At 46.8% G+C, this 22,921-nt stretch overlaps 1 protein-coding gene across 1 annotated transcript in view; it reads right to left on the bottom strand.

Moving 5' to 3' along the window:
• Positions 1–22,688, bottom strand: part of ADAM12 (ADAM metallopeptidase domain 12) — a 275,334-nt gene extending 252,646 nt beyond the window's left edge. The window contains exon 1 of the mRNA XM_023515635.1: positions 22,560–22,688. Coding sequence (XP_023371403.1) covers positions 22,560–22,688 — 129 coding nt within the window. The remainder of the gene's footprint in view (positions 1–22,559) is intronic.
• Positions 22,689–22,921: the final 233 nt, after the last annotated feature.

Here is a 22,921-nt window from a genome sequence, read left to right as displayed (position 1 = left end):
GTCTTATATTTATTTTTTCTCAAAAAGACATACTAGGGCTTATTTTCAGGGGATGTCTTATTTTTATTAAGTATAATACAACAATCTACATTTATTCAAAAACAATTAAGTCATCGTCTTCTGGAACCTGACAGGGGGAGCTGACCTTGTTGGTGGGGCTGGCTAGTGATGCATGAACTCCTTTCCTCTAGCCGTTCGTAGGTGCGCAATAGGATGCCTGCGACTGTGGTTACCACACACATACCTACACAAGTGTGAATGGCTCGGAGAAAGGAGCTGTGGCAGATAAAAGGTAGTCCAGTCTTCCTTACTGCTCTGTGCTGAAATGCCCATCACTAGGTCTTATTATCGGGGTAGGGCTTATATTCAACAAATTTATAGAAATCCTGCTAGGGCTTATTTTTTGGGTAGGTCTTATTTTCGGGGAACACAGTATGTGGCTGGCACCATAACCACTGTACTACAAGCGCTGAGTCTGCTTCTCCTTTTAATTCTACAAATTTTTGTGGTATATATTTTGAAAAAAATTCTAAAGGAAGTAGTTCAGATTGTAGGAAAATAATTATGGCCAGGTTAATTGACCATTTTTTATTATGAGATGTCCCAATTCATTTTTAATTAAACTTACTATCTTAAATCTACTCTATTGGATATTGTTACAGCTAGTCATCTTTATTTTGACTAGTGCTTACAGGTGTATATATCCTTTCATCCTTGTATTTTAACTCTGTAGAAATTTCTATGTTTATATACATGTATTTCTATGTGTGTTGACATTTAAAATGTATCTCTTGTAAACTTCACAAAGTTTGGAGTTTGGTTTCTTAATACCATATTATAATCTTTAAAAATTTACCCATTTAATTTTACTATAATTATTGACCAAGGTAGGTTTAAGTCTACCATCCCACTGATTCTCTCGTCTACTGGTATTTCCTTCTTTTATTCTTTTGTTGTTTTTTAAAAATGAATTATGTATTTTTGTTACTCCATATCTCTCTTACATATGATGGTGTTATCTTTTTAGTGCCTACTTTAGGGATCAAAATAAGCCTCCCAGACTTATTACAGTGTGTCTGAACTTGGCGTCTTTATGGTTTTCACCAAAAAATATTATAACAGTTGACCCGCATCGGTCTCGCCCTTTGTGCCATCATACTTTTCACTTCTGCATGGTATAAATCCTGCTGTAAGGAGTCAGTACTGATGCCTTTATCAACATATTTACTTTCTAACGCTCTTTCTGCAGTTCTGTGCTTCCACCACTCGGGATCATTTTCCTTCAAGCCAAAGAACATCCTTTGTGTAGTCATGTTTTGAGTTTGTTAGAGATGAGTTTTGTCACCTCTTTTTGGTCTTTAAACATCTTTACTTCTCCATTTTTAAAGAGTATTTTTGCTAGATCAGAATTCCAGGGTGGTGGCTCTTCTTACCTTTTCCCTCGCAAGATATCTTTTCATTTCTTTCTGGGTAGCATGTTCTGCTGAAAAGTCAGCTACTAGTCTTGTCTTTTATTTTTTTTGAGACATAGTCTCACTTTGCAGCCCCTGATAAGAGTCCCCTGGCATCACAGCTCTTAGCAACCTTCAACTCTTGAGCTCAAGTAATTCTCTTGCCTCAGCCTCCCAAATAGCTGGAACTACAGGTACCTGCCATAGAGCCTGGGTATTTTTTTGGAGATGGGGTCTCCAGCTCAGGCTGGTCTCGAACTGGTGAGCTCAGGCAATCTGCCCACCTGAGCCTCCCAAAGTGCTGGGATTACAGGCGTGAGTCACCCTGCCTGGCGTACCAGTCTTCATTTTGTCTCTGTGAAAGTCTTTTTTCCTCCAAATGTTTTAAAGATTTTCTCTTGGACTTTGATTTTCAACAGTTTGATTATCATGGGCTTGGGTGAGGTATTATTTGTTCTAATTACAGTTCACAGAGGTCGTAATCATGGGTTGATGCTTCTCATCACTGGTGAAAATTTCTTAGCCATTGTTTCCACAGGTATTGCTTCTTCCCCAGTCTTCTCTCCTCTCCTTACAGGATTCCAGTCTCATGTAAGTTAGACTTTTTACTGCTGCACAGGCCTGTACGCTCTCTCCTTTCCACTCACTCCTGCTGTTTCATTTGTATCTATTGATCTGTCTTCAAATTCACTATTCCTAATAACTCTGTTTCCATCCTGATGAGTATTTAAATGTTAGATATCACATTATTCTGTTGTAGAAGGTCCATTTGATCAGTTTTTGTAAAATCCAGGCCACTACTGAAGTTCTACACATTTTCTTCCATTTCAAGCTTTTTAAAACCATTATTTTTAAGTCCTTCTCAACTAATTCCAACATCCATATCATCCATGACTCTGCTTTTATTGTTTTTTTTTTCTTGAATGCCAGAGTTTCCTGGGTTTTGAAATATTTTGATTTCAGAAATTGTGTATGAAAGTACCATAAAGGCTTCAGATGATTTTCCCACTGAGAGAGTACAGCCTTTCATTTGTAGGTAGATCAGACTAAGGAGATCAGTCTCTCACTTGTCAGGAACTGAGCTGGATCAGGGCTGGGTCCTTTTTTAGGAAGAGTCGCTCAATCCACCTCTGGCTAGTGCCTCAGGGTCTAGCAGACGATCTTTAGAGACCCAGGAGACTGCAGAAGAGATTCAGTTCTGTCTTTTGGGGGTTAGAAGCTTGCTCTTTTGCTTCCTTGGTCATGCAACTTTAAGACCTGGCACAGGGAAAACCAATCCTCAAACCCCATTCCTCTAGCTGGACACTGTCCTCCACCACCAGGCGAGCACTTCATCGTCCCTTTCTCCCCCAGCACCCAGCCCCCTAAACTACACCAGAGGTGACGTGTCACTTGTACCACTTCATGAGCTTTAAATACAAGTCTTTTCTCTTTACGACCATAAACATCACTGTGGAAATCTTGTTTTCACTATTGACTTAACATTTTTAATACAGAGTAGAAAAGTAAACTTCCACATAGTCACCATTTATAGTTAACTCAAGTTTTGATTAAGTGGTGCCTTGACTTTCTTCAAATCTTGATTTCCTATTGGAGGAAAAGCCCTCAAATTACATCTTAGAAGTTCAAAAATATTCACTGCAAATTGGTCATTTCCTGGTGTGCTTTGTAGTAGAAGACAAGTGAACATCTCCTCTCAGATAAGCACTCCCGTCCGACAGTGAGCAATGGCAAAGGACAGCTGTGACATGTCCAAGTCTCTTTAGTATTATGTCCAGAGCTGAAGGTCAGATCTTAACACTTATTTGTCCAAGAGCAGTGTGTGTGTCAGCTGTCACGGGGCCTGTCCTGGGGTACTGAGATGCATTTACACAACTGACCAGACCTTGGCCAGCTTGGTTCCTGGTCTCCTCTTGCACAGGGCCAGACCCCAGGCTTCTGTGGGGAACCCCCACTCTCCCACCCAGGCCTTGTGATTCTGGCTCTCTCCCCCTCTCAGTGCCATGGGTGACAGGTGGCCCTAGGCTTGGTCGGTCACAATATTCCACCCCTATGGCCACATTGATCATTTCAAATGTGGACGCAGAACCTGAATTAGTTCTCCAAGACCTGATCTGAGAACTTCTATTTACATCTCTGAGGAAGACACCGTTTACAGCTGGGGCTGCTGAGAAGGGAAAACAAAAGGCTGTAGCTGTCAGCAGCCTTCTGCCACCGTGAAGGTCACCCTCGCTGAGAACAGGACCAGTGGAGCACACACCAGTCTCAGGGACACTGGTTGAGGTCCTGGAGTCTGTCATGTCTGAAGCCAGGAAATGCCCCAGGACTTTTCAGTATCATAAAAAGAAAAAAAAAGAGAGAATTCTTGATTTAAGAATGTAAGCTCTAGTTAGGTTTCTGTCATTCATAACCAAGAGTGGGTTATTTATTAGGTAATTCTCAGTAATAGACCATCACTCTCAGAAGAGTCCATTCCAAGAAAGAAGGCTTCAATAGAGGGTTGGGTGATAAAACTCATACTGCATCACACTGAGTAGGAATCCATGCTGTGTCACTGGTTGAATGTGACATCCCTGAGCCACTCAGCCCAGGAAGAGAAGCGGAAAGATTTGAGGGCTAGCAGAGCAAATGGTATGACAACCAGATAGAGATGATCTAAGATGGCCGTCAACATAAACTTGAGCCTTGCATGAGATCAGAGCTGGAGGGCAGGATTTTGTGTCATGTTAATAGAGGCAAGAGCTGAACTCTTGGAGTCTTCTAAAAGGCTCCAGGGAGAGAAAGTAGTTAAGGAAAGTAAACAGAGGCCGAACCTCAGGAGTTGCGTAAATTTAGAAGGCTACTGGAAGAGTATAGTCGTGCGGACAGAAGCTCGTGGACTGGTCAAAAGGGTGGAAGGAGAACAAGGAAAAAACTAAGACCAAGAAATCCAGGGGCAGTAGCTATAAGGAAGAAAAAGAGAAACCACCACAGGTGCCTGGAGACTGAGGAGGAGGCCGGGAATTTAGCAAGGTAACTCTTGCCTTTGCCAAAAGATGTTCCAAGCAGTTGGTGGGGCAGGAGCGGGCTGCAATTGTTACACAGCAAAACCAGGTGCAGAGCAGATGAGCAGATGCTAACACAACCAAAGGCCTCTGAGACGCCTGGTGGCTGAGCCGGAGCACAGGCCTCGGCATCAGAACCTGGGGGTTAACTCCAAAACGGGAACATGCCACTGAGTTGTTTTTCTTTGTAAATCACTGATTAGGGTGCCAGTCTCTTTATCAACAGGAAGGACTAAGAAACTCGGTGGATAAAAGGTATGAAACTATCCTGCAGGGTAGACATCATCTCACACCTGCCTGGGCAGCATGGGGCCAACAGGTGAAACTGCGCTGTGAGAGGAAGAAGAACACTCTGAGCAGAAACCATGTTGACAGTGACAAGGTGGATCCTCCGGAGTAGGAAGCAAGATCCCTGCCTCCAGGGCGTGCCGGGCATCCTGCAGTGTCCCTGCCCCCTTTCAGCTGGGCTCTGGAGATAGCAAGTCCCCCGCACGGGTAGGTTATGGGCGGGCCTTCCTCATTTACACACACCCCATACAAGATGGACTTTGACTAAAATGTTACTCATTTTTTGTCTGAATTTAGGTTCATCCAGCGTATGTGATTGGCAAAGGCCACCTTCCATTTGTATTTGCTGAATGGAGGCAGGAGAGTAACTGGAGTGGGAGGTAGAAAGCTAAAAGAGGAAAATTATTCCTTCTAAACCTATTCTCTGAAAGCAATGATTTAAAAAGTAGCACAGTGCTTAAGGTGAAGCGTGGGCAGAGCGGTTCAGGCCCCCACGGCATGAGAAACGCCATGTGTGGTCTCTGTCGCCCATCTTGGAACAGAGCTTCTGAAACCCTGGCATTTTCTGGACGATGGGAGCATCTTTTCCTCTAATGGGGTGACTCCTGGATGAGGCTGGCAACCAGAGACACCAGGCCACGGTTAGAAGCTGGGAATTCTCAGCCCCACTCCTGCCCTCCAGGGAGGCAGAGGGGCTGGAGGTTGACTTAATATGCCTATGTGATGAAGGCTCCATAAAAATCCCTAAAAGACAGAGTTCAGAGAGCTTCCGGGTGAACAAATCCGCATGTCCCGAGAGTGACACCCCCCAAGTCCACAGGACAGAAACTCCTGTGCCCACAACCCTTCTGGCCCTTGCCCTGTGTTCCCCTTCATCTGGCCGTTCACCTGTAACCCTCATCACATTTGTCATAAGAAAGCACCAGTGTACGTCACAAGTTGGGTTCTGTGAGCCATGAGAGCAAACACTGAACCTGGGGGGGTAATGGGAACTTTTCAAGCCACAGAAGTGACATGGGGATCCACTATTTGCAACCTTTGTTTGAAGTGGGGTGGCCTTGTGGGACTGGGCCCTTCATCTGAGGGGTCTGTGCAAACTCTAGGCAGTGTGATAATGGAGCCATAGACACCCCGCTGGTGTCCACAGAGAGCAAGAAAGACCCTCACACAGCACAGATGTTGAAGTGTGAGAGTAACAGGCACAGAACTCAGATGGTGGAGGGGCAGTGGAGGCCATGGCTGGGGGGGTGTGGAGGCCACAGCGGGGCCTTCCAGATGCACCTGCTCCTGCCGTCTCAGGGCTGGGTCCTGTCCCCTGTGACCCCGAACACTGCTGGTCCTGGAGTTGGAGCCTGGCTGTGCCTCTGGAGGTGTCCGTCTCTCCTCCCACACCAAACACAAAGGAGAAATGCCGTGTGCAGCTGGGAGGTGCTGACCACGTGGTTGACGGGACATGGACATTGTGCCGTCAGTGGCCTAGGTGGTCAGGGAGGGCATCGGGGAGGAGGCAGGTCTGAGGCGAGCCTCAGAGACGAGGAAACACAAGCAGGCAGAAACCTCTTCTCAGGTTCTGCCTCTACCCTTCATCAAACATAAAACCCAACCAGACACGAAAGCAAGGTTGTGGGCAGCCTGCTAAACACTGAGTCTGTTGATTGTCTGAGTGTTATTGTTTCTGCGTGTCAGGAACAAGCGACAGTCTGCTCCGGTCAGGTGACAGTCCATCGATCTGTGGGTACCACCCCAAGGGAAGGCTGTGGCAGTGGCAGGGGCTCTGAAGGGAGCATCAGAGCTGGGAGAGCAAGGCAGGGAGCTTCAGGGCTGTGGCCGAAGTCTGACTGCTCTTCAGAACTTCACCTGAGTGGGGCCACTCTTTACCCAGCCCTGCTTCTCGTTTGGGACAAATTTTGGGAGCACCGTCTGTCACATATCAGGACACACTTGACTCAACAGATACAACACAGACATCTTGAGGAAAAAGGACTTGCTCAAGAGCCCATTGTTTATAGCAATATTTTCAATAGTAGTCCCCTAAAAGTCACCTGACTACTCAGAAAGCTTCCCTGGGTCCCCTTCGCCTTTGGAGTAGAAGGCTGACATTTAGGGCCTTGCTTAATCTGAAACTCCTTACCCCTCACCCAAATCCTGACTGCAGCTTATCTGCAGTAGATACTTAACAGTCATCTGTAAAAATTAACTGAGAACTCCAGAGACTGCTTGAGAGCCCCTGCTGTGGTGTTTTCCCACAAGGACACGGAGAAAGCAGGGGTTTCAGCAGGGCGCCCCAGCCTGCAGGGAAGCCAGTATCTTAATAAATGTTCCTTCCTATTTGAACCAGAGATAGACAGCACGAAAAAGACTAAGGATTGGGCTTCAGTCTCTGCTGCTTCCAATAAAACAGCTAAACTAACTCCTGCCGCGGCCGTGGCCACTGCATGAAGGGAGCCGCCTCTGAGGTTAATGAGCAGAATAGGCCAATTCTGCTGCACTGAAATTCTTGGAATCTGAAAATATGGCAGAGTATCTGGTCAGCTTTCACTGAAAAATGTACATGTGTTGTCTTTGAGGGTATTTACTTAACTCAAGACGTACGTTTCCACAGCTTCTGGACATTTATTTTATAGGGAAAGATCTTTAAAGCGTCTCCAACTCGGTCCCCCACCTGCCAACTCTGCTGGCCAGCTCCCTCCTCACAGTGCCTGCTGGTGCCAAAGAACTTCTCTGTGTTCCCGCCTGCTAGAACCAAGAAAAACGCACCCAACCCTTCAGACCTGACTTGAGAACACCTTTCTGTCCTTCCCGACTGATGGCTCCTTCTAACCCTGTCTGGGCAACTGACGTATGTGGTACGACAATCCCAGGATTAGTTTAATCCCTGGAACTCGGAGGATGGCCAGTTCGTGTTGTGCCCATTACAGACGTTTCCCGGGGCAGCTGCAGCCCCAGAGAGGCTTCCAGACTGAACCAGACGGGGCTCAGTACCTGCCAGTGAAACAGCAGGCTGGAAAACTCAGGCCCTGGAACTGCACCGAGACCGCTGTGGAGATCAGCCTCACAGAGCTCCCTTCTCTATTTACTTAATGCAGAAGGCAAAGGGGGTCTCTAGAACTGCAATTCTTCACATTTCCAAAACGCACAGACACAGGCAGCCTGTGGCCGGCTGACAGTTAGCTCTCAGGGATCCCATGCATTGCCACGGAGTCCACTTAAGAGATCTGCCTCTGTCAAAGAACGGGAAGACCCGCAGTAACCTCTGGCCATGCAAACACATTCCTATTAGCTGAACAGGCACAGCCGAGGATTATATGCCCCCGTGGTCTGGTTTTGAACTAGGAAAGAAGGAGCTGGATTTCAAAGGAGATGGGATAGAAGGCTCTACCCCTGGGGGGCTCTTACCTCCTCCTTGTGTTTGTGCTGCAGGAGGAGTTGATGTTTCCAGTTCTGTCTGAGCAAGCTGCAGAGAGCTCGGCAATGAAATCCACAGTTCTTATGCATTTTTGAAAGGGGGTTAAATACCTCTAGTGCCTAGAATAGGACCTGGCACATAATGGATTCTCGATAAATACTTGTTGGTTTAATGAATATGCAGGTAGAACTCAGCAGAAAAGTAGGTTAGTCTTCAGTCAGTAATTTTTCCCCGCTCAAAAGTTGTAGATCAAAACCCTTGGAACGCCCCAACTCCTCAACAGCACTTGTTCCTCGGCAGGGCCACTGCCCTCAGCACCACTCGACTCTAGAGAGCACACTGCCTCCTCACTCGAGTTGCTGAGGGCTCAGCTGGCATGGCCGTACGTGGGCACCTCAGGTAGGGTGTTTGATGAACACGTACTAGATGAGAAAAAGACAAAAATTGTTCAAGTTCTAGAAGAGCATTCTCCAAGTGGCTGCAATGTGTCCCCAGTGACAAACGCAGTCTAAGAGGTATATAGCACACTTCATTTTAATCATTTATACCCAGTTTATGTGTTTGAGAAAAAATCAGTAAGTACATCGAGCAAGTATAAACTTAAGTGGGGCTGCCGCTATAATAAAGTTATCAAATAAATTCATGCTGGCGGGTCACAGGTGCTGAAGTCTAAGAATCACAGATGTAAACTATGTTACTTCATATACAGATGCAGCTCCCCTGCTAATCCATCAATGATAGGACTTACTGTACATGTGAATTTGGGCCTATTCATGCATATGCCACTGAGGTGACCCTCGTGAGATGCCAGCTGGGATGGGATGAGTCAGGTGAGGCTAAAGAACTAGGCCCAGTGACTGGCTTGCATGTAAACAGAGAATCCCAGCAGAGACACATCCACAACCCTGGCTCATTACTCTATTTTTGTGACCAAATCTTTAAATTATATGCTTGGAACATTAGTAAAGAAAAAAAAGTAACTTGGCTGAGTAAAAATTGCATATGACAATAGTTATGCCAGCTGAATAAAATCTATGTGTCATTTTTAGGAAAAGGTCAGATTTAATTTCAAGTAATTAACAGAAAGGCATCTTCGAGGCATGGATCAGCTCAGGGGATGTGAAATGCCAGAGACAGGTCAAATGCTGAAGAGTTAGGAATTAATTTTTAATAATAACTTTTTTTTCAGGAAAGGAGCTTAATGATTAGGTTTGATTCCCAAGAACTTATTAATTTACTGGACATAGCCATTGTGTTTTTTTATTTGTATAGAAAGCCAAATTCTTGGTATATCTTATTTATATCTATTTGTATAATTAATTAATTATTTGAGAAGATACAGTATACCTCAGCCATAACCCAGCATTTGAGATTTATTTCTTTAAAATCTATCCAAAGCACACGAGAGGGCCAGACCAGCCATTTTGTTGTTTATGGCCTAAATTCTGTTCCTCATTTTGAGCCCCCGCTGCCATCTTAGATAATAAGCCTCAGCTTCGCCAAAACCCTGGCCTTTCCCCGAAATCAAGCACCCCAGTCAGCCAATCAGAAGTGCTCCCCACCCTACTTGCTTCATACCACCCTAAGACCCCAGTTAGGAAATCCCCCACCCCTCATACCTGTACCAATCCAGAGCCTCCCCATACTTCCCCAAACCCTGACCACCAATCAAAAATCTACCCCCCCCTTCTTCACCCTTCTTGCTTTCTGTACCCTATAAAACTTTCCAACCCCCTAGGCTTGGGGCCTTCCTTGGTATGTTTGCCAAGAGGGGGTCCAGGCTCGAGCTTGCTAAATAAAGCGCGCCTCTTGCTTTTACATCGGAGTGTGTCTCGGTTCGTCCCTTCGTGGGCTCGGGGACTCAGGGAAATTCTGGGCACAACACACACACACATTGATTTCCTTGCTCTTTCCAGCTGAGACGACCCTGGAGCAATTACCCCAACCTCCAGCAACAGTGAGTGTGCCTGGCACCTAGATTTTGGTCTCTAATATCATTCTCCAAGGAATTGGGGCCCCTTGGAAAAATGGCTGATCTTAGGACAGAAATGGGAAATATACCAGATGAATGCACCCAGCGTATCCTGCGTTACAGAAAGGACCAAAGTGCTAAGCACACACACGTGGTCACGTACACACTCTCAGGGACACGGGGGCAACTGGAAGAACTCCCAGTGACAAGGAGGAACAGTTTGAAAAGCAAAATAATGCAGTGTTAGGCCACAGTCTACAGTATAAATGCCCACGGGACCTCACTGATATAAACAATTCAATACATAATCAAACAGGGAGTGCAAACAAACCACACGTGCACAAGAATTCCAAATCATTTCCACAGCTGCTTTCCCCTCACAGAGGGGAACACAACTGTCCACATCTCAGGTGAGCAGTGACCTCCCTCCAAAGAAAGCAGCATGGACAAGGGAAAGAGGAGCTTTGGGATGGGGAGAACTGGCACACACTCTCTGACCCAGGTGCCGAGGGAGACCATGGGCAGTGGAAGGCCAGACTGACAGTGTGCGTCCTTGACATGGAGCAACGGGTACTCTGTGATCCTCAGACAGATCCCAGCTGAAGGACCCTCAACACCAGACCTGACCATTCTTCCTCAAAACCATCAAAGCCATCAAGAACAAGGCAAGTGTAGCAAGCTGTCACAGCCGAGAGGAGCCTAGGAGACATGACACTCAATGTGACATGGGGCCCTGAGGGCTGTCCTGGGGTGGACAAAGGACGTTAAGTCTGAATAAGGAGCGGACGTCAGTCAGTGAGAGTCAACATGGGCTGAGTGGTCGTGACAAGGAGGGGAGCTGGGCATGAGGAGGGCAGAGCGTTTGTGACCTTTCTATAAATCTAAAGGTGGTCTTACAGAAAAAGCTTCTTTTTTAAACCCCAGCAACAGCAGTCTTTGGCAAATCGGAATAAACTTTTATTCTTCCCTGCCCCAAATCTTCAGGGGCAGATTTCTCCGACTACCTGCAGTCTTGGGAGACACACATCTCCTCTGACCATCCGCGTGGAGTGTCCACCACACGTTCTTACTGGCGGTGGACGCTGCCGGCAAAGGGGCAAAACCAGTACTCAGGAAAGGGGTTACATATTACAATGGTTGTGGGCCTCTGAAGGTGAACGCTACCCCACAAAATCTTTTTCCTTAGCGTTCAAGTTCTCTTTTTAGGGAGAAGTTAAATTTAAATCCATCACATTTTGTCTCTTTAGCAGGCAGTAAGGAAAAAAATGGAGGCAAAACACCAGCGTTTCCCCTAGACCGTCACGCTAGGCTTACAGGCAGCAGCAGCCGAGAGCGTGTTAATCAGTAAGAAGGGGAATCTTTCCACAGAAGCTCTGTGGGGAATAGGCACGGTCCCACAGAGGCGCTCTATCCACTTGTTTTGAATGTGATTTTAAAATCATGGCTGTAGTGACTTTCCATCTTTGTATTAACCTGGATGGGGGTGAAACATAGTCTTCTCAGTAATGCGTCACCAGAACGGAGAAGTATCCGATGTATTCAATGCTAATAAGGAAGCCAGCAGACGAATCTAATTCAAGCACAGATAGGAGACAAACTCATTTCAATTCAAGCTGGGGGGAGGGGGAAGGAAGAAGGGGGAGGGGGAAGGAAGAAGGGTAAGGGGAGTGGGGTGCTCCCACGTAACGGGCAAACGCAGGGGTGTATGGCACATTTTGGGGTGCGGGACACAACTACGAGAGGTTCTCTGCCTAACAAATTCAAATATTGTGATCTGGTTGTTTGTATCCTCACATTAATGTGAAATTAAAAAAAAAAATCACGACTGTAGTCACTGTCACCACAGGTTTAAAAATATTTCTCACTTTTTAAGCAAAAAATAGGAAACCATTTTTAAAATGTGAACTTTCAATTTGGTTGATTAAAAACATTTTGATCACCCTCGCCACTGTGTATTGGGCAGCTGTGCGGGAACTGTCCCTACTGGGCGCTGCAACTCCAGAAATTCCACAGTGAACACCTGGAGAGGCTTCCTCAGCCTTCCCAAGATATGAAATTGTGAAATGCAACATTAACACACATCAAATCTCCCTTGGGAAAATAAGCTTTTTAGTGTAAGGTAAGATTTTAGAATCATAATCCTTTCTGGAAGGTGCATGTTCTTCTAAATTACCTCAATCCCCGGCATGAACTCGGTTCTATTAAAAGACTTCAGGGAACAGGCACAGAGGCTCATGCACTTTGGAAGGCAGAGGCAGGAGAATTTCTTGAGGCCTAGAGTTTGGGATAGCAAGGCCACTATCTCTTAAAAAAAAAAAAATTTAAAAATTAGCCAGTGGGTGGTAAGTGAGTAGGACGCTGGCCCCATATACCAAGGGTGGTAGGTTCGAACCGGCCCTGGCTAAACTGCAACAAAAAAAATAGCCAGGCATTGTGGCGGGTCCCTGTAGTCCCAGCTACTCAGGAGTCTGAGACAGGTGGATCTCTTGAGCCCAGGAGTGTGACGTTGTTGTGAGCTATGACTGCAGAACTGCACTCTAGCCCAGGCAATAGGGCAAGACCCTGTCTTTGAAAATAAAGAAAGATAGATTTCAGGTTTAGAAAGAAAAAAATATATGCCATTAATTATTACAAATGTACTACACAAGTGTAACTGTGAATAATAAGGAACATTGGGTTTGGGGTATGTGCAAATCCCTATGGCTATTTGTAATTTTTCAGTAAGTTCTATAATAAATTATTTTAAAAAATATCACATATATCGACTCAGCGCCCGGAGCTCAATGGTTAGGGCACTGGCCACATGCACCGGGGCCAGTGGGTTTAAACCTGGCCCGGGCTTGCTAAACAACAACAACAATAACAAATATATATATAGCCAGGCATTGTGGCAGGCACCTGTAGTCCCAGTTACTTGGGAGGCTGAGGCAAGAGAATTGCTTAAGCTCAAGAGTTGGAGATTGCTGTGATCTGTGATGACACGGCACTCGACTGAGGGTGACATAGTGAGACTCTGTCTCAAAAAAAAAAAAACTCTCATGTCTTATTATTATTTAGATTTATTACAATCTGGGGGTCTCAAGGGTAGGCCTGGGTATCACTCCTCCTTATATCATGAGGACTTGATGTAGGATCTCAGAGACAGCAGTTGTTTGTACGTCTTGGTCAAAGAAACAACTGGAAATAGAATTCTTCAGGCTCCTTTTCTCCTAATATCAAGTACTACAGTGGCCCCTCCATAGTGGGCCCCTCCCCACACTGACCACCTCCTCAGGCTGAGCTAATTTTCATAGACCGGACATGCACCACATGTACATATCACTATGGCAGCTCTCGTTCCTTATGTTGACCACCACGGTATGTGGCCAGTAGGTGGCTGTCCCTTGGGCGGTCAACTTACAGAGGTTCTACTCTAGACGTTATCAGCCAAGTACGCAAAGTGTTACTCAAGGACTATAAAGAAAATAAATACTTTATAATCTCTGTCTAAGCAATGCAAACTGCCCTATCTCCAAGCATTCTCTATATTTGTTCAGTTATTTTAAAACAATTTTTTTTAAAGAACCAGTTCTATGATGATGCTAGAAGCTCGTGGGAAAAGAATTTGTAGAAACAGTAGGCAGACTTGATTCAAAGTAAGAAAATTAAAAAAAATGATAGTAAGGCCTCGCTGAGAGGTCTGAAGGAATGAACGAGGCGGTGATGAATGTCGTCAGAGGCACAGAGCCCCCTGCGACCCAACAGAGCTCCCTAGGGGGCACAGTTGCTACCAGCCCAGGCTTGGCTTGCCATCTCCTCTTTGTGTGTTGTCCAAAAAGGAAGAGTGGATAGGAAACACCCCAGCACGGAGGGATGGAACCATCATCTCTTGTTGAAGACAGACAGAGCTCCCTGGGAGAGGCAACACCCCTAGAGAGGGAGAGGGCACTGGTGAGTGCTTGCCACCTCTGCCCTCGGCACCAGCACCCCAGCTGTCTGCAGACCAGACTTATAAACTGGTCCAACCGTGACGCACCAGGGGAAGAGGCTAACAATTTTTCTGGGAGGCAGCAGAGCACCCTGCAAAGAACACGGCACCCTGCCCAGATGCTGGTGTTCCCTCTGCACGTTCCGCCGCTGTGGGCTTCGCCGTCTCACCTGCAAATGTGCACGACAGTCTCCACCTTTGCGGCTGCTGAGAGGATCCAGTGAGGGGGTGTCTGTGAACATCCAGCCTGGGGTCACACACTGGGGCCCTGCAGCTAAAGCCAGCACACTACCTGCTTTGCTCTAGCCTTTCGGCCAACACTGGTTTTGTGTTTTAACGTGATTTAAAATAAAAAGAGGAGAATCTCATGACACATGTAAACATATTGAATTCAAACTTCGACATCCACAGATGAGTTTATTGAGTCACAGCCACGCTCGTTTACACATTCCCTGTGGCTGTGTTTATGTTACCAGGCAGAGGTGAGAGGTGGCCGCAGTATACAGCTGAGGATGTTTCTGTTTAGCTCTTCATAGAGAGTTTTCTGGACCTTCGCACAACCAATCCAAGCTCAAGGGAAGGCTCCCGGCAACTGTCAGTTCCTTATATTTTTCATCCGTTCCCCTCCGGTGGTTCCAACCAGCTGCATCCCTCCACCCCCAGGGGACGTTTGGCAATATCTAGAGACCTGGGGCCATCACGACTAGGGGAGGGTGCTGCTGGCATTGGCTGAGTAGGGGCAGACATTGTTAAACGTGCTAGGCACAGGGCGGTGCCTGTGGTTCAAAGGAGTAGGGCACCGGCCCCATATGCCGGAGGTGGTGGGTTCAAACCCAGCCTCAGCCAAAAACCACAAAACAAACAAACAAACAAACAAAAACATGCTAGGTACAGGGGACAGGCTCCTGCCCTACACACAACAGAGAACCATCTTGCCCAAAGGACAGAGGTGCTGAGGCAGAGAAGCCCTGGCACAGTCTAGCTGGGAAGATGAACTCAGAGGAGAGAGGCTGACATTTGCGAGAGCCGAGCACACTCAGGGCAGCTCAGTCCTCGTCACCATTTCCTTCACCTACAGAAATAAAGGCTCAGCAAGGGCTAGTGACGGGCCGACATCACTCAGCAAGGAGAGGCTGGGCGTGTCCATCTCCGCACGTCCCACTGCCCCGTCCCTTCCCCACTGTGTATAGTAGTGATTCTGGAAACCAGCTGAGTTCCCAAAGATTCAGGGTGCCAGCTTTGGCCCTATAAACCCACTCCCTAGAAGGATGGGCTCGGCCTTGGCTGGGTGGGTCGAGGCCTCCAGCAGCCCCCTAGGAAGCTGGGGTGGTTGGGCATGGGTGACTTGGGGGGACAGACATCCAGCTGTGACTGCCACTTGGGGGGACAGACATCCAGCTGTGACTGCCACTTGGGAGAGAGCACAGGCTGGTTGGGAGAAGCAGAAAGAGAACCAGCAATGACAGTCCTGTGTGGCTGTGCTGCAGAGCTGAGCCTCACGTATTGGAGAGTCGGGGTTCAGGGCTAATACAGAAGGTAGAAGTGACACCTAAGGTACAGACCTGACTGCTGTCACACGAGCAGCCTGTCTCTCCTGAGAGCACGGAGTGCCCTGCTTACTCTCAGGCTGTGCTCTACCCTGACACCCAACTGAAGGACCTAGAGTACCCTGTGAGAGGCGAGAGGGACCAGGGACACAGATGCGGCTCTTCCCTCGTGCCCACTCTTGTCACGTGCTCTTTGCCATGTCCCCATCTGTATCATGGAAGTTGTGTCCCTGCAGCGTCTGTTTCTGCCATGTGCACAGGCCGAATGTGCATGAGTTAAATGTGTGTGTGATGTGACTGCACGTCACAGAGGCAGTGACTCACTGGAATGAAGGGATGAACTAGCCAGGGGATCCGGGTGGGTTTCACAAGAGAGGGTGCCATATGAACTGGAGCCTCAAGAATGGTAGGACCCAAGGGCCAGGAGAACATGGGGACAGAACACTGGCTCAGCATGGTGTCAAAGAACATGGCCACCTCAACAAGTTGTCCAGCTGGGACGGAGGAGCAGCGCCCAGCGCTCGGCGGGCCAGGCTGCAAAGTCCCGTGGCACCATGCTAGGACTTGGCTTTAAAGTCACATGTCCTGGGCAGCTTCTGAAGGACTGGAAAGCTGTAAGGGACAGGCTCTACTTGTGTTCTAGACAGATCAACTGCCTCCACTTTCAGAAGGGGCTGGAGCAGAGGACTGAGGCAGCAGTGGGGCCACGGGAAGGAACACAGGTCAGGAGCGCCAGGCTAGAGAGTGGACAGACATGCCCAACTTTACAGTGGAGAAGGGAGAAGACAACCTTACCCTTCAGAACTATTAAACTAAGTGGGGGCCGTGGCCACCTCAGGGCACAGGGAATCTGAGGTAATTGGGAACTTTTAGCTGGAGGGGCCTTAATTCTTTGGAAGTTGATGACTGAGCCTCAGCGGGGATGAGGCTCATACTCCTGACCCCAGCACGCCAGGAGGCTGAGGCAGGAGGATCGCTTGAGCTCAGGAGTTGAAGACCAGCCTAAAAGTGAGACCTCATCTATACTAAGAAAACAAATAAACAACAACAACAACAACAAACCCAGAAAAATTAGCCAGGTATTGTGGCATGCTAGTAGTCCCAGCTACTCAGGAGACTGAGGCAGGAGGATCACTTGAGCCCAGGAGAGGTTGCTATGAGCTGTGACGCCACGACACTTAAGCCAGGGCAACAGAATGAGACTGACTTTGTCTCCAAAAAAGCAAAAAGTAAAATATGAGGGAAAAACGAGGGAGCAGGGTCTCAGGAGCCAAAAGAAAGAATTTCGAAGGAGTGTGAAGCAGTGTCAAGTGAGATAAAGAGGGAGGTGAGGCGGCTTTGGAAACCGGGGCTCCAGCTCCAACCTTGGCACAGGCCGTTTTGATGTAGTGTTGGGACAGAGCTGGACAAGGGGTGGGAGGAGTTGGGGGTGCTCGGGTCCCCCCTCTGGGAAGTGTGGTCATGAATGGAGGAAAGGAATGGCTGCGGGCGGAAGAGCAAGGCTGTCTCTGCAGCTGTGGAAAGAAAGTGAATGGAAACGCGTGGAGCGGGAGGACTCTGCCCTTCTAATTAGCGGCTACCTGATACCGCATCCGAGGCCTGCCGCACGCTCGCTCCGGGAAGCGTGGGTTTCACGTTCTGATTGGTTTGCCTTTTATTTTCCATTTCACATACTATTTCTATAACTTCATTCTCATGCAGCAAATCTGGAAATTGGAAATTTCCTGGATAGTCAAAGGCTGAGCATAACTGAGGTCATTTCATAATCAGTCACATTTTCACGTGTCTTCCCCAGTTCCAAGGCTGGGTTTTTGTTTCTTTTTTGCGATATGAAATTGGAGCTTGGTCCATAAGACACTTTAAACTTTCAATATCAGCTTACACTTGTGCAGCAGTGGCAAGTTTCTGATGTAGCTCAGAGCCATGGTTTCATCTCATTCTTGCTAAGACCATACAAGGAAGGGGAAACAGACGACCGTGTCCCCGCGTCCCAGGGGACAGCAGGAAGACAGACACTAAGCCGCAGCTCCCCAACATGCACAAGGTCACGTGGTCTCCTGTCCCTCTGTGCTTACCCAATACTATCAGTGGCAGTGACGATTCGATTCTTGATTTGGAAAGGACATATTAACACCCCATCCAATGGGGAGAGAGAGAAGCTGACAGCACCTCTGTCTACGCCCACTGAACCCAGGCGACCAGCACACGTGCTGCCTACAGCGTCAGCATCCACAATGGCACTAAAGCTCCTGTGCTTCTCAAAATCATAGGGTGCCTGGGCCCTCCACAAACCCATTCAATTAACTTACAGTGACGGGAGGCTAAACACTCACTAATAAAAGTTTCTGGGTGATTCTGACAGGCAGCCAGACTGGTGTGCAAGTATGCCAGTGATACGTTGAACCGCACATTAAACAGGGGTCCTTGTTCCTTGGGGTGTTCATGATGGTAGCCCCTCCTTATGTACCCAGAGCCAAACCCCAGGGATTATCGTTACTGTTCTAACCCCACTGGCAAGTCCAATCTCACAGCTCCTCACCCCTGCCCAGTTTGAACTGCCTCCCTCTCATTTCTGGATGGTTGCTGTAGTCTCTCCGCTCTCTCCTGTTCTCCATTCTGGGCCCCATGCTTGCTTGATCTTGGCACAGCTGTCAGAGCTCTCTGTTAAAACTCACCCACACTGCCTGGGTCCAGGCCCCAGGGTGCCTTGGCCCTACAGTTCTCCCCCATCTGGTCTCTGTTGACCTCTCTGCACACTCCCCTCTACCCTTCTGTTCCAGCTTCCATTTGCTGTTCCCTCTGCACAGATGCTCTTCCCCAGACCTGTGTGGCTGGCTCACCCATCATGGCATTTAGGTCATCCTCAGATGTCCCCTCCAGAGAGATTCCTTTCCTGCCCACCCATCAGGGCAGAGATGTCACTCTAGCACCAAGCAATGAGGGGCATTTAATAAATGTTTGGGAGTGAATGATTATGTTCCCAGGAACTTGTTACTGCCTTTTAACACAAAATACTTCAGGACAAAGCCTGATGTGGAGAGCGGTCAGCTCTGTCTGAGGGTCACAGGATGGCCACACAGTATCACATGATGGAAAGTTTACACTGGCGTTGGAAGTCAGAACCCTGAATCCAAGGATGGGGTGGTGGTTAGTGGTGAGCTCATCTAGATGTGCTTCTTACACCAAGCTGGAGTTTGCTTCATGCTGTGGACATGAGGGATACATCTGAGGGTTTCAAGAGGATTTGTGATGAGTTAGTTTGGTTTCGGGAAAACATTCTGGAAAGTTATCTGGAGGAAAGCCAGAAAGGGCAGGACTTGGAATCCCAGGTCCCCCATCTCTCTGTCACCACCTAAGTCCTGAGATTCTTGTGGCATTCTCAACCTGAAACTGCCTGCCCATACTTCCAGTTCCACGTACTGGACATGGGATGGCAGGCCAAGTGGAAATGATGTTTAAGGGTTAGGTGTTTCTGAGTAAATAAACAAATGCTTTTCATGGTTATAAATACTGTCCATGTCACTTCTGGGGAAGAATAATTACAAAAAAGTTCACATTATGATTTGGTAAGTCACCTAAGATGGGAATATTTACTCATCAGAGAGAGGCGGCCAGGGGGTATCTTCTCGGAATGTGTCTGTTTCCTGTGGGATGCTCTTTCCACAGCAAGTTCACTTGTGGTAGGAGTGTGTGGGTGAATCTTGGCCCCTGCTGCTGCCCTGTCACCCCAAGTCTGTCTGTCTCATCCGCCACGCTGCAGACACGCCGACTCCTTCCTGCTCCTCACATACCAGCCTGGCCTATACTCACTGCCCCCGTGCTGGCTCTTTGAAACTTATTGAAAAGCTTTGATATCATCTCTTGGAAAGCGCTTTCCTGGTCAACCCATCAAATGACATGTCCCCTGTTAGCCCCTCGAATACGTTGCTATTTCTTTCTTAACACTTATCACCACCTGAATTTATTTCAACTGTGTTTCTCTCACTGGAATGCAAGCTGTGGAGGGCGTGAACTATCTGCCTTCTTTACTGACTGTGCACCTGGCACCTGGCACCTGGTATGGCTGGGCACTTGGCTAAAAACTGGCTGATTAGAGCAGAGGGGCAGGAAGTAAATCTAAGAGTTTGTACTGAGAGGCGCCACAAACACACGTGTCCTGCAAAAGTACTTACTAACAGGAGATGCTTTGTATACTGGTAAATACACTGTGTCGATGCAGTTTAAGATTAAAATCTCGGCTTTGGGGCTGGGCATGGTAGCTCATGCCTGCAATCCCAGCACTCTGGCAGGCTGAGGAGGGAGGATGGCTTGAGTTCTGGCGATTAAGACCAGTCTGCACAACAGCGAGACCCCTTCTCTACTAAAAATAGAAAAGTTAGCTCAACATTGTGGCATGTGCCTGTAGTCCCAGCTACTTGGGAGGCTGAGGCAGGAGGACTGCTTCAGTCCAGAGTTTGAGGTTGCTATGAGCTATGATGATGCCATGGCACTCTAGCTTGGACAAGAGAGTAAGACTCTGTCTCGAATAATAGAAATAAATAAAAATCTTGGCTGTTACTGATAATAATGACAGACACACAGACACTCCACCAGCCAGATTCCCTATTCCCACACACTCACGCTGCCCCATGGAGAGTTCCAGCACATATAACAGACATTGACATGGACCCCCTTTCAATGCAGGGCTACCCACCAAATGCGAGGACATGGGTAATTATACAGCTGCATCCTGCTGCCAGAGGACATGTTAAAAATGAGCCTTGTGGCTCAGCATTTGTAGCTTAAGTGACTAAGGTGCCAGCCACATACACTGGAGCTGGCGGGTTTGAATCCAGCCTGGGCCGCCAAACAACAATGACAACTACAACGACAACAAAATGAGCCTTGTGGCACTACAGTGAAATGTGGGTCCCAACTCACCGGGGTCCCTGTTCCCTTTCACGTGACACAGTCCCCAGGAGCTGTGTGAGGGCAGCAGATCTGTGCCTGCCTCCCACATGGTTCTAATCCTGGAAGGAGAATCCCAGGGGAGGTAGAACAGCTACCAAACGATGATGGCTTTTCCTAGTGTTAGAAAGACGGTGCTTTCTAGCCTCAGGAATCAGGTCAGAAGCTCAGTCAGCAACAGAAAAGCCGACTCCTCCTTGAGGCTCCTGGAGACAGCTGCCAGATGGCTGGCAGGCAGGAAAGGGAAGCTGGAGTCAGGTTAGAAACCAGTGCACAAATGGTGCCCACCAGGGGCCAGACCGCCACTCTCGGCTCCCTGCTATGACTCCCCCCAGGGAGACCTGCCAGATACAAGATAGGATACCCAGTTAAATTTGCATTTCAGATAAACAATGGATTTTCTTTGTAGTACAGGTATGTCCCAAATACAGCATGGGACATACTTACACTAAAACTTTTCATTGGTTATCCAGAATCAAATTTAGCGAGGCATTCTATAGTTTTATTTGCTAAATCTGGCAACTGTATCCCCAGGGAAAGTTTCCACGGTGAGTTCTACCATCTAAGAACTGGTTCCTATTTTTGTATTATTAGTGTCTCTAAATAATTCAAATAGACTTTCTTTATAAAACAGTATCCCCTTTTCCTGTGATAGATGTCACATTTTTTTCTGGTTTTGCTGATAAAGAGCATGATGAAACTTTTTTTCCTATCTTCAGTTTTTCTCCTAGGAAGTAACACCAGCACCCGCCATGTCGGACTTCTGCTTCGTATATTTGGTCTGCAGCCATCTCCAGGAAACAGAAGTGTCTTAAAAAGTGCAGATGCGGCATTTAGCGCATTTAATCAAACCACCCACCTTTGCTCATGCTCAGTTTCAAGGACAAGCTCCTTAGATGTAAATCATCTTATCATTACCCACACAAAGGTGGCCCACTGCCGTCATTCTGAGAAGCTGCCGGGGATTTGCACAATCTAAACTGCTCTTCAAAAAAAAAAAAAAAAATCTGTTTTCTATTATGCAAAATGATCTAAAAATAGTTCCATATAGCACAAGGACAAAGCCATCTGTGTGATCTCTCCAAAGAGCTCACATTTCTATAGATTTTATCACTTTCCAACTGTTCCTACAAGTTCTGAAATTTAAGAAAGTCATGTCATTTGGCAGCTAAAACTCACCACATTATTAAATGTAATCACTATTATTTTAATGACTGTATATTATTCTTTTTCATATCATAAATGGCTCAAATCAAACGTGTTAAAGTAAACAAAGTTTAGATTGCATGAAAACTCATCAGAAAATTTTTTTAAGTTGCACAAATACGTTCCTACTAATAACCAATGCAAACCCCCCAAAATATTGATTAAACAGACATGAATATAGAAAAATATCAATCATGCAGTGAAAATGGAAGTTTTATGTCTGGGATTGTAATGCTTGGTATTTGTGTGAAAAATACCTTTTATTTTTTTGAGACAGCGGTTGTCTCAGCTCACAGCAACCTCAAACTCTCAGGCTCAAGAGATCCACCTGCCTCAGCCTCCTGAGTAACTGGGACTACCACTAGGTCTGCTATTTTTTTTCTATTTTTAGTAGAAACAGGCTTTCATTCTTGCTTAGGCGGGTCTCTATCTCCTGAAATCAAATGATTTTCTTGCCTCAGCCTCCCAGAGTGCTGGGATTACACATATGAGCTACTATACCCGGCCTGAAAATAACTTTTATTAGACACAAATAATGCTCTAGGGTGCTCATCAGAACTGCCTCATCAAAACTGGGTTGCATTTTGTCCTCCTAAAAATAAAGCTTTCATTCTATAGAGTTAGCATTCAAATGGGTAAAGATAAAACTTGAGTGAAAGAGTATCAAGGCAGTTATGTGATTTTCAAGATTCAGCATTCTCAAAGCTGAGAGAAGAAAAAAAATATCTGACCTTGAAGTTACTGCTCTTCATTGGAATCCAGAGGTCTCCATTCAGAAGAGAAGCACTGGCGACTTCATAGGATCCTTCCTGGTCCCACGAGCTCACCCCTGAATCAAAAGGAAACAGCCTAGTTTTCATTCTCGTTAGGACAAGTTTGGCATCAGAAGCTTATCGTATAAATGACACAGTGTAAGTATTTGGAAGTTGAAAAAGCCCAGGGAAAGGGTATAATCCATTGAATCATGATAAATGTTGAAACTGATGAATTCTCTGTCCGTTTAACCATTAAAATTTGGTACTTACAGAAAATATAAGTTGTTTTTTTTTCCCGTCAAGGCATATTAACACATCCCAGCTCATTATCACAGTTA

The sequence above is a fragment of the Otolemur garnettii genome, unplaced genomic scaffold, assembly GCF_000181295.1.
Source record: "Otolemur garnettii isolate 467f Iridium unplaced genomic scaffold, OtoGar3 scaffold00075, whole genome shotgun sequence".
NCBI lineage: Eukaryota > Metazoa > Chordata > Mammalia > Primates > Galagidae > Otolemur > Otolemur garnettii.
The sequence above is the reverse complement of the archived record's forward strand: the minus strand, read 5'-3'. Positions and strand labels throughout refer to the sequence as shown.